The 13,312-nt window shown below is 36.8% G+C and overlaps 1 protein-coding gene across 3 annotated transcripts in view; it reads right to left on the bottom strand.

The window, feature by feature from the left end:
* LOC133520442 (uncharacterized) overlaps window positions 1–13,312 on the bottom strand; it is a 307,562-nt gene that overhangs the window by 128,702 nt on the left and 165,548 nt on the right. For 2 of the 3 annotated variants that reach the window (XM_061854855.1, XM_061854858.1), the window contains exon 3: window positions 2,234–2,263. The exons of the other annotated variant lie outside the window; for it this stretch is intronic. In XM_061854855.1, the coding sequence (XP_061710839.1) occupies window positions 2,234–2,263 (30 nt within the window). The remainder of the gene's footprint in view (window positions 1–2,233; window positions 2,264–13,312) is intronic. 3 annotated transcript variants of the gene reach the window in all.

The following is a 13,312-nucleotide window of genomic DNA, read 5'->3' as shown; positions in this document are numbered from 1 at the left end:
TCCTTTATTTAGGCAGTTGTGTAGTAAAATTGTAATTTAAATAAAACAAACAAAACTCGCATACAATCTGTCACAACTCCTAGTAGTCATAACCGTATCACAAAATATGCTTTCAAACATATACTTGTTACTGGTTATTGAAAACGGACTATGACTTATTTATTAAAAAATATTGGTACAATTATATAATAGGTACATCTCTGTTGCTATGGCATAAACCGAAATGATCGACTTGCCGCCATTGGTTAGTATATTTTTAGTCCGATTCGCACAGTAATAGGTTTTCTTGGGTCTGAGTCGTCTCGTCTAGACAATTAACTAAATATTAAACAACTTCGTTCACCAATTCCGCATGCCTGAACTTTAGGTATATATCATTCAATATATCGGTCGATCCTATTTCAATGATTTTAGGTTAAAGTGGGGTAAAATAAACCATGGGGCAAGAGTAACAGTACAGTATAATTTTGTTAGCTTTGTAGCTGGCCCGCAACGGCTTATCCTTTGTCTATTGTTAACTAAAACCGCTCGTCCCACTACCTGCAACAAAAAGGGTCTAATAATTCTAATTGGCACCTGAGCGCGGGCTAGTCCAACGCTCAAAAAACCAGTGTAGGTGCGCTCTCCTATAACGCGCCTTTGTTCCGCATATCGAGGACACATTTTAGACTGGTTCGGTAGCGTTCAACTCGCCGGCACTCGGTAACCGTATAGGCACCACACAAGAAATCACAAATAATTTTTTTATTTGTTCATTTTGAATCTTATTTTAGTTACCATAGGAGTTCTAATTAAATAACCGCTTAAAGTTACCCGGCCCTTGTTTTGCAGGTAAGTAGCACGCGCGGTTTTAGTTAACAATAGACAAAGGATAAGCCGTTGGGGGCCAGCTACAAAGCTAACAACTATACTTGTATAAGGAAAATAAATAGTTAGAAATACTTGAATATATCTAAAACTGAATTACTTAAATGATAATACTAGAAATAAAACTAATGCATAAATAAAATTTACTTATAAATACTTTTAAAGACTTTCCTCGTGCGGTTTATCTTGCCCCAAGCAAAATAAACTATGTTTCTCTTACCGTGGGATAGGGTCTTTGACCGTATTTTTTTAGTTAGATATTTTATAATACATATACATTTACCCCCTTATTCATAAACGTGTACTAAAGTTACGATGCCGCTAATCATCGTTTGTCCCTTTCATCATACCAATACGTCGGAAAGGGAGAAACGATGATTAGCGCCATCGTAACTTTAGTACACGTTTATGAATAAGGGGGTTAGCTCCTATAAGTAGTGGTTCCCAATAACCATATATTAGGTAGGTACGTGCCGGCGTGTGTCCTTACATCTAGATGTTATTTCCAGCTTTCAAAATATATGTTCATTAAATAACTTTATTATAGACACATTCCATCCTAATTTTAGCGAACTGCAACATTTCCAAGATCTCTATAAAATAAGACCTTCGCTTCGACCCATTATGAGTAGCGCTATTACTATTTCCCACACACGCTGAAAACGATTGCTATTACACAACATTAGGTGACCTATTGCTATTTATAGACGGTCCAATTTACGGAGAACAATAGTCTATGTTTAAATCCAGCTCGAAGTGGATTGTCAGTTTCAAGGTGAAATATATATTGGTTATCCAATCGTCCCGACTCGATTTTGTCATATTTGCAAGCATAAAAACGCCGTCTGCCACGATTGGATGTTTTCAAGACGTACTTTATTTTAAGCATTTTTCTTCAAGTTATTTACTGTATTTTGTTGACATGTATTTAACAAAAATAAAATAAGAAGTTCGAATAATACGAGTAAATCAGCCATTTGAAATCCTTCTTCCTCTGACGAGAAGAACATTTTGAGAATTTTCATCAATATGTAAGTACCTATTTATGGTTAATTCGAATAAAATGTTACCATATTGTTAATGACATCAAATAAAAGCATACATACTATGAGGAGATATTGTGTTAAAATTTGTACTTTAAGTTCTGAATTTGTTAAATTTTAATTCTATTTCCTTACTGTTACTTATATATGTGTTAATAATCGATATTGAAATTAAAAATGTACGTATGGACGTGGTATGATAGGTTATTTTCAAGTACGCATATTACAAGGCATGTACATTGCGCTTATGAACATCAAATAAAGCTACAAATAATAAGCTAATATACGCTATGTAAATAAAAATTTACCGAACGTGTACTTACCAACATGCAATAGGCCGGTGAGATCTGATTCTGAAATAGAAAAAAGCATAAGTGAGTAAATGATCTATGGAATGCGTGCATACACAAAACATAAATTTTATCATAAACTTGTAACAGAATTAAGTATGATTGGTTACATGGAACTTATAAGCTTTTAAATGAATAATTAATGGTTACACGAAAAGAACTCTCCTTTAAATTGTTATACGTTTAAATACAATTTTGTCTTTTTATACTCGTAATATTAAAAAAAGAACAGTTGATCGTCAGCCTAAGACAGAGAATAGGATTTCTAAGGTCAATGTAAAAATTACTTTGCGGAATGTCACCCTTTATTGAAATCATATTGCGAAAACCCCAACTATCCTAGCTTATCAGAAGCGAGACTTGATAATTGATAACAGCGGCGCCGTTTCTATAATTAGCACAGATGACTAACTGCCATTGACCTACTGATAAGAATATTACCTACTGCTATATTTACGAACTGAGGTATCCCCCTTTTAGAAATACGAAATGCACCTATTAATAAAATATCCAGTTTCGTTAAAAAAAACATATATTTTCTTTAGAAAACATGACACTGAGATAAAGATATAAACATAAATGTTTATCAAGAATGTTAACAGCCTATTTTGTATACTAGCACTGGTTTATTTCTCACTGCGATAAGCTGGTAGTAAATATTTGTCGAGAAAAGGTCGTCACTGACGCACGATCCTATCAAAATCGAACCATCGATAGCACAACAATGCCTTGATTACAAGAGATGACCCAAATTTGGCAATAATAAGTTATCTTACGCCAATTGGTAAATGAGGATAACGTTTGTAGCTTACGTATATTTTGTAAAAAAAAAAAATTAAAAACAGTTCTAAAATTTTACAGTTCTAAAATGTTATGCAGAAAACAACCAATTCCATTTTTTATCAATGCAGAAAGCGATCAAATCCCAGTGGATTTGGATAACTCAGTAGTTATGGTGTAAGTCAATTGGTCAAAAATAAAAAGTTGGTCGCTTTCTACAGAACTACGGTCATTTTATAGGTACCTTTTAAGACCGAAAATTTAGAGATATCTAACTAATGAGCAGGCTTCGGATTTCAGGTATTTTTAGCACGGTAAGACTAACGTGAGCTATGTAGTCGTTGTTACCTTTAAAATTAGTCATAATCAATCATTGAGCTTACTGTGGGACTTAGTCAATTTGTGTAATAATGTCCTATAATATTTATTTATTTATTTATAATTCATTAAATAAATAATAACTATAAAAAATACCCCACCACCTTCATTGACAAATAACAAATAATATGCAAGTACTACAATAAATCCATAGAACAATCAATATCCATAGAACACGTAGCTATAGGAATGAGTTTGAGTGACTATGTATACGAAGTTCTATATCGCAACAATATAGTTCTTTAGGTACTTAAAGAAAATATTGAAGCGATGAGACTGCAATATAGCTAACAATATAGCTAATATTGATTATAAATTACTTACTACATGTAAACACTAAACAGTATTACATATAAGTAGTCAGAATATTTTAAAATGATCCGGATGAACTTAATCAATGAGGATGAGTATGAGCATGACTTTCATCTTAATGTTAACAACGACTCCATAGCTCACTTTAGTCTAACCATGCTAAAAATACTCTGAAGCTTGCTAATGAGTGGCTGTCGCATGCAAATTACTTTAAATTAATTCAAACATTGATATAATTAAGCTAATTTGAAACCGTCAGCCATTGGTGATAGCAAAGGGCTTATAGCTATCGCGTCGATGTCTTTTACCGCTGTGGATAAAAATGCGATAAATGACATGTAGCACGACCACCATACTTGCACGACAGCGGATGGTAACTAACAATAATAAAATCACATTGGACACAGTATGGATGTTATCTGAACATCATGGGAGGGAGCGGCAATGTTGGTTTTGTTCCCGACGAAGCAGGATGTCCGTTGAAACTCCATATGGCCTATTGGAGTCACTAACAATATTTGGATAGAGAAGCTTATTTTATAGTTAGGTTTTGTTTCACAGCGATTGTAAAATGTACATAGTTGTCGCTTTATAACCTTTGAAGATTTTGACCTATCCCACCTAAACCAAGTTTTATGACTACCGAGATGAATACGTTCCAATTTTTATTTGCACTAGGCGGCACGGTGTGCCGAGATTCTGTGTTCTTTTCTGATTAAAATACCGGATGATCGGTTCCCGTTTAACAGAATAGGTATTATCACTCTAAAAGCTCAATAATAGTACCTCGTTTGTGACATTAGCAAAACACGTCAACATCGAAATTGAAACGTCAACGAAGTGTCAAATACCCCCAATATAGCTCAGCTACGCAACCTAAATAACGGGTATTACGGAAAGCCAACAGATAGCGTTTATTGCGAGCCACGGGGGGCGAGAACAAACAAACACCACTTGACCCCAGATAACACGCGGAATAAGCCACACGGTGAGATAATGGCTGTAATGAGATGGTGGTATTTCATCATAGGTTAACGATGCTTGGAGAAATCGAGCTTTGATCGTGCTCGTTTTATGTCAGTAAGCTCATTTTGTCAGACAAGTCTAGTTTAGATATCACGTATCAGCTATATGTGAGTGACTTTTATGTTATTTAAACAACGTTAATATGCATGTGCCTAATGATGGCATCTAGTTTGACAGATATCAGAGATAGGTCAGGTAGGTTAATTACTACATTTGATAGCTCGCCGGCATAGAAATAAACTAATTTTAATAAATGAAGAAGATAGCTAGCTCTTGCTTTGCGTTTCTTTCTTTTTGAAATTGTTAATATTGTTCGTTTCTGTTTCGAAACAATTTGCGGAGTTTGAGCACGTGTAATTCTTACATAGTAGTACCTGTTAGGTATGTAAAACCTTTCTGACATAACAATGAACGGTAATTTTGATAACTGCACAAGTGCAGACTTTGCAGAAAAGGAAGCCAGTACTTACTGAGCTGTATTTTATGGTAGCTTGGTGTGAGGATTGTGTGAGGTAACAATGATCTTAATACAGTTTTTTTCCTTTTATACTACGTCGGTGGCAAACAAGCACACGGCCCGCCTGATGGCAAGCAGTCTCCGTAGCTTATGTACGCCTGCAACTCCAGAGGAGTTACACGTGCGTTGCTGACCCTAACACTCCGCACCTTCGTTGAGCTCTGGCAACCTTACTCTGCGGCAGGAACACAACACTATGAGTAGGGTCTAGTGTTATTTGGCTGCGGTTTTCTGTAAGGTGGACGTACTTCCCCAGTTGGGCTCTGCTCTAGATCTGGAATGACATCCGCTGTGCTGTGCCCTACCACACAAAGCGGGATGACACACACAATGCCCATGCCTTTCTTTTCGACGTAGTTTAAGGACGTACCCGGGTCCGGGCTGGTGTCAGGATGAGGATTGTGTGAGGTCACAATCATCTCAACACAGTTTCCCCTTAAACGTTAAAATTGACGTAGCTCTGAGTACGGAATAAACTCTCTACTGAGGTTTTCTCGAGGAAATACAGTACGAGGTTCTTCAGAAAAGGAGTGTACAGGTTTTTAAAACGGCAACGTGTTTGTTTGTTTGACACCTCTGGAGCAGGCGTTTATAGGCATCAATTTGATGTTGTAAATTGTAAGAACTTCAGATCTTTTATGTTGCAAGGAAAATTAGCTGTTTATTGAGGCCACACGGATATAATAACCTGTCTGCAAATGTCAAGACTAGGAAAAACCTTAGTTTTCCTTCTAGTACGGTGAAACCTTACACCGGGTGTAGCAACGCGCCTGGCGCCACTTCATTTAGGTCAAACCACATCTCGTAAACTCACCGCTGCACTTTTTAAATAGTTTCCAAACTAGGTAAGCTATCTAGTCTCCTATTTCCGTCACTAAACGAGGTCAGGTAAAAAGATAGAAAATTAAAAATAGCAATATATAAACTGCGCTGCTGTTGTCGTTGCCGCATTATTGTTGTGATTAGAACGTTCAATACGTGACTATTTAGTGACACGGATAAAAGAAACAAAAGACAAGAGACAAAAGAAAGAGAAGTCTAGACGAAATTACCCGAAGCCTAGAAACCATCTGACATTGTGTATTTAGTAACACAGTCTGACCAAATTAGAATATTATGATCTATCTATACCTACACGATGGTTATTTTTCTAAATATACGGACCTCCCGCAATTTAGGTCGGCTCATTGAAATAGCAATTCTTTGTGCCTGGACAGATGTTAACGTTGTAAAAGACATGTGTGACCTATATCCTAAGCTAATAGTTTGTTTTTGTTTGGGTAGATGAACTTACATAGTAAAAAGCCAAGATAAGGTTTGTTATTGAGTAAAGGATGACTCACGCCTGAATCGTCCGGGCCCGGGTCGGGGCGCCCGAAACTTCTCTTTCTATGATCGGTGATCACGTCATTTGAATGATTTCTATAGAAAAATGAAGTGTAGGGTGCCCCGGCCCGGGCCAGACCTTCGTAGCGTGAGTTATCCTTAAATTGGGGCTGTTTTTAGGGTTTTGTACCTCGAAAGGAAAAAACGGAACACTTATAGGATGACTTTGTTGTCCATCCGTCTGTCTGTCTGTCAAGACCCTTTTTTTCAGGAACGCGTCGAGGTATCAAGCTGGAATTTATATCAAATACTCAGGTCTACTGGCCCTTGAAGCTGAAGCAGTACTCCCCGTGAACTCAGAATCTTGAAATTTGGTACGAAGCAACGTCTTATATAAAGGAAAAATTGCGAAAACCGTAAATTTTTAGTTACATCATATAATATTATATACCTACAGGTTTGTATAGAACCCTCGGTGCGCGAGTCCGACTCGCACTTGGCCGCTTTTTTACATGCTTTTGAAAGACGCCGCAAATTTTGTTACATTGATCTTGTACATTGCCGTCATAGGTAGGAACTTTTCACAAAATTAGTTTTATGTGGTGGCATGTGAATGTGGCACCAGTAAGGAATTGCATTTCATACTCGTTAACATTAATTGTTTGAACCACACAAGCGATCTTACTTATTATTTATAATGTTCTATGTTCGCAAAATTACAAAAGTTATTAAAATGGGTTACCTGTACATACCAGAAAGAGATCTCGCAAAGGTATACGTAGGTACAACTTTTCATAAGCGTAGGCCTGTGTACTTTTTTAAATCGTATTTACCTACTCTGCGTGCATTATCAACAAAATTCATATTTACCTCCTTACATTTAGGTATTAGTCTTTGTCTAGATGCAACAGCAATACATAATTTAATACAAAAGATGTTCTTTGTTCATTTTGCGCATAAGGAAGCAGATAGACGTACCTACTACTAGACTACACTACATAACCACTTCTGTATCTTAATCAAGATTCACATAGTTGCGTATTTCATATTAAACTAGTGGTAAAAATAGCATAAGTACTTTTAATATCCTATGATTGTGCGTCATTTTTACTAGGCTAGGGCAATCAGATACATCCGGAATAACAGGTGATTCAGGAAGACTCAACAAAGGAGTAAAATAAATTTGATAGTGACGTCTGAATCTCGTTAGATGCAGGCGCAAATTAAATATTTATTTGGGTTGCATGGAGGACGTTAACCTGACTGGCATAAATTACTGGTTTTAATCAGTACATCTGCGTCGTTTCAAAACAGTGTCATTTTGTTTGACTTTGGTTTGGGTCACAAAAAATTGTTGAAGTAAACAAAACTTTGTACCTAGTGTTTTATAGAACACATTTACATTCATTAGGTATTGATTTCATAACTAATATAATATTCCTAATCGTAATGAGTAGTAGTATATCACTATATACACATATACTTGCAAAGGCAAGTGCTCCTAACTTATACTCCTAACCTGTCATCCATCCTTCCCAATTTGCCCACCAGCACCTAATTATCTACAATGAGAATATCACGTTACGGTCACGGATGCTGGGTACGGTCATAAATATGTAAACATGCTTAGACCCTATATCAATGACGTATGGTTCAAGACTGTACACATGTTTATGACTGTAACCCACAATTAACTCCCAGACAAATAATTAACACAACAACCATTGCGTCGTGAATTAATCATTTGGATAATTTGCCGTTGTGACTCAGGGAAAATATTTTTCTCATTTCCGTAAATGTTTCCATTCGTCTTATTATACCTAACAACTGTATGTACTTTATACGTAACTAGGTTCTGTGGAAAAAAAACGGTACTTAAACTATTAGATAGACCACAGATACATCACAAACCATAAGCCAGCAACAAGTTCTTCCCGTTCGTGAAGGCACGTTAACGCCAGCTGCCGAACCGTTGTTGGGTTAAGAAACGGGTAATTTTTATATTTATAATTTTACCAACCCAATATCTGGAGGATTTTTTATATATAATCCATTGGCTTATGCATCAGCTGGGGTTCAAGGATTTCTACCAATTTATCCGAATTGCTTGTGATACCTAACAGTGGCAGTGTCAAATCTACAACTGATTTAACACGTAATTCTACCAAATAGCCCAATAAACTAAGTGTTGGCGCCAACAACTTATTATACAGTGGGTTTCCAACTATAAATAACGAGTTGCATATAGTTTGTGAAATGTCGAGTTATTAGGTAAGTACAGGAAATCGATAGTTCGCGCTAGTTGTTACAATAACTATCTCCATTTGAGTTGCCGGGTAAGTCAGAGACGGAAATCAATCGTTTTAAGGGTAGGATATCTCTAAGGACTTTTAAGTGAATATTTTATCTGCACAATACCTTTAACCTGAAGAGATCTCGTTATTCCAAATATATAAAAACTTATATATATAATGGGACATTTACCAACGAATGAAACAATAAAACCCGCAAATCCAACATTGCGGAAATAGATAATATCGATGAAATAATTGGGATTCATTGTGGAAAATCTTGCAACAACATAAAGATTTTAATAAATTAAAAAATTAGAATGTATACCACAGGAATGATCTCGGGACGGAGGAAGACCAAAACGGAGATGGCCGGACTAATATTGTGAAAAGTGGCGGAAGTGTGCATAAATAATAAATAAGCCATTTATTCACACGAAATTTGGTTAACATTTCTATGTTTACATTTATTTCTTTTGCTTAGTGGTGAACCCCTCCTCCAACTCAATCCATTTGCTTCTGTTCAAAGCTATTTCCATCCATTGCTTTCCCACAGCCTGAGTCAGGTCGTCAGCCCAACGTTGCTGCGGCCGGTCAGACCACCGCTCCCCTGGTGGTCCTCTCCATTTTGTTGTTTCAATGGTCCACCTTTTGTCAGTATAGCGTGATATGTGGCCAGCCCAGCGCCATTTTTGGGATAGAGCTTGTGTGAGAGCGTCAACTACTCTGGTCTATTGCCTAATTTTTGTACGGTTTATTTTTTGTATCTTCCTTATTTTTAGAATGAGTGTGCATAGACAGGGCCAAATGGCGGGAAAGAGGGAAGATATTAAAGTATGTATATCCTAATATGTATGACTGTTTGTTAAAATACCAGGCAAACGCTAGAAAGATGAAGATTGACACTATTACTCCTTGATTTTACTTTTCAATAGCTATTTTACATTAAAAGACGTTGGAAGCAGGTTGTTTAAGCATACATTTTCCTCATTGAATGTTTAGTAAAGAGATGTCTTGTGAAGAAAACACGTCCTTCCTCAATTTCTGGATTAGGCGTTTGATGTGGCTACCACAGTCGTAATAACAAAGTTACGCTAAACCTAACCAGTAAACCGCTCTTTTTGGGTCCAACCGGAAACTATGTACAGTCAGCATCAATAGTAGCGGATGGAACAACGCGCCAAAAGTATCTAATATTCCGGATAACTTTTCCAAATATAGATAAATCTCTACAATTCACGTTCTAGAGTATATCTTTTACAGCCTTAATTGTTCTACTTAAAGAACCATCACTTTTTGTTAAGCTGTTACAGAATGGTAGATACTTTTGAAACCTTGTTTGATCCGCTACTTTTGATGCTGACTGTACCTATAACATTTTTATAATAAAATTAGTTTACGAAATTATTTCTCAGGTTACAAGGGGATTCTCAGGTTGCAGGGGTTCAGGTGACAAGGTAGCCTAGAGGTCCAGGGCGTTAGCCGCGTAAGCTAAAGACGCCGGTTCGAGTCCCTCCGCCACTTTGACTGGGCTTTGACATTTTTTCTTTACCTGGTATGTATAAGACATCCATTTCAGTTTATATTATCTACGAGTACGTTACCTATCAATGCCTTGTTTTTGGCAGCTCCGCATCAATGCATACACATCTTAACCAAACTCCGATGGATGTTTTGCTTTCCTGAAATTATTATTGAAACATCTCGGCCATTGACGTAGTTCTAGAACAATAGGATACCGCTGTTCCACGTGGCAGGTTAGCACTAATTGTTGAAAATACATGTTTTGTGAGCCACGTCTGCGTAACATCGCCTACTCGTATAGGTATTATGTAAGAAAGTCAGATGCTTTAGCGTAAAGGGAAACATGAAACCTAACTACATCCGGGAATTGGTATTTCATCTTGCTATCCCCGTTCAAAGATTGAAAGGCAAACAAGCAGGGCAGAAAAATGCGAAATCTGCTGTAGGAGTTATATATATATATATATATATATATTTATTGTCCTCCACATTGTATCGATTTCGATGACGGCGACCTCAGCAATCAGGGGTTTTCTCCTCTAATGAGATCTTATGTGGCTGACCAGGCCAAACATGCTCTTAAACGTCCTTTCACATTCACAGCAGTAGACTTGACCGGCCATGTTGTATGTATACACGTAGGAGGGCTTAAATCTTTCCTTGCGTAGTTGGTTTTTTACGTCTGATGTCGCGAAGCAGTTATCCTCAAACGACTTAGTGGATTCGAAGACGGTAGACCGCCAAGATTACCGTTTCGTAGCGAGCGCCTCCCAACGTGCAGGATCGATAGCAAACGCGTTTAGGTGATCCTTTAGCACTTCCTTATATCACTTTTTCCATACAGCTTGACCCAATCTACCCCAGACTTGAAGAAAACCCATGCCATGTAGGCATGTATATGTATTAGATACTACGCATTACGATTGAGTTGTTGTGACCCAAAAATGTTCTCCGCATTGACGTTGTTGTCAAGTGTGGTTTAAACAAGACTTACAAACGTCACACCAAAACAAACATTTGTGAGTAAAAAACCGGATGCGATTCACGTGAATAAAAACGCATAACTTTGGCGTCACAGCGTGACTTGGAAATTATGACATCATGACTTAGTCCATTGGTTAGAAAACCAGAATTCGTGTGGTCTTGGTAATTGTGACAGGTATGTCTAATCAGAGACCAACTTGTACTAGTTGAAGTGTTAAGAACATAATGAGATCGTGAGTTATGCTCACATTTATGTTCTCCGTAATTGTGTCAACAATAATTCACAAAGACGTAAAGATTGTTCCTAATAACCAGTAGGTGTTTATGTCTATTTAGATTTACTGAGCAAAATGAGTTCTAGTAAAAGCTAAGTAACTAGTGGATAGTTCTCTAAAGTTGTAATACTCTATATAAGTTGTACCTATACTGTACGATACGAGTATGACTGTTATAAATCATTCAGTGATGGTTGGTAGATATAAGTAGTTCCCAGTTAGGGTTCCGTACCCAAAGGGTAAAAACGGGACCCGGGACAAAATTAATACCCAAATGATATCTTATGATAACGTCACAATTAATTTTGTTAATTAAATACAGGTAAATTGTACGCTACCTATTTACCTGTACCTATAAAAATAGGTCGCTTACGCGGTAGTTACAATTAATCCTATTATTTAATAGCTCTATAGTTACTCAATAGGTCTTAGGGCTTCGTCGCGTGACGTACATAACAAGCATTGATTTACATGGCAGGTAATATAGGTACTTATGGTGGCAGGGTATGTGAGAATTAAGAGAGAAAACGTGCCGCCCAGGTATAAGAAAAGGTCTAAAGGAGGACGCCGGGGATCGAGCGAACTGGAGAAAATATTGGAAGCTGAGCTGGTTCCAAAGGTGGGGGGTGTAACCATAATAAAAGCCATGGTCTGCGCACAGCATCAAATTCTATCCTTGTAACTACCATACATACAATTTTTTCCTAATTTGAAACTTGAACCTTGTGTGTTTGAGTAAGCAAATCAAGCAACAGAATTGCTTATTTATTTGGTTTACGAAAGTTTCTATAATATTGAAACATAGTGTACATTGTAATGCACATTGGGCTTTGTGAGGATCAATAGAAATGTTGCTAACTATGCGCAAAATAAAGCACCAGAAAAATATTAGAAAACCTACCCGCAGTTATTTTCAGACACGACAGAATCCGAAAGAACTATAAGGAATAGATAACTTGACCGTGACGTCATTGTTTTGTATTTGATAGAGATTCCATAGTAGCTAATCGTTTTGACAGTTCGAAAAAACAAACTGATATGATATAATATGATATATGATGATTTGACTAAGCAGTCTACCCTGCTGGGAAACAGCAAGAGCAAGAAAACGTTTTGCCACCTGGTATTTGATTACGATTTAGGTATCGCATTAGTATTACTTAAGTCATAAAGGGGTATTTAGATGTAGGTATGTAAGTTATATTTTATTACCTAAATGGACTCTTAAAGTCTGTCCCTGTCCAGCAAGATAAATAAGAAACACAAAAGCCGTCAATGTCACTTCAATTTGCAAATAATATACACGAAAAGTGCACTTAATACCTACTTTATAAGACTTGCCTTTAATAAAGTAGAAAATAAATGAATTTCTTGAAATAAGTTGTGCCGCCTATTTTTTTTCTAGACAGTATTCTTGACCCACTGCCTCTTATTTATCGCATTTATCTTTCAAAAGTAACACAAAAGCTTATTCTATAGAAAATACTAAAAATATAATGTACATCATTGAATATGTTAACTGTAGCGTCATCTATGTGTAGTTATTAGTAACCATAAACACGGACGGTCGACATTCTGCTATTTATGTTTCTACGCCACTAGCGCCATCTATGTGTGGTTCTTAGAGTGACTCACAAGT

This window comes from Cydia pomonella, chromosome 8 (assembly GCF_033807575.1).
Source record: "Cydia pomonella isolate Wapato2018A chromosome 8, ilCydPomo1, whole genome shotgun sequence".
Taxonomy (NCBI): Eukaryota; Metazoa; Arthropoda; class Insecta; order Lepidoptera; family Tortricidae; genus Cydia; species Cydia pomonella.
The sequence above is the reverse complement of the archived record's forward strand: the minus strand, read 5'-3'. Positions and strand labels throughout refer to the sequence as shown.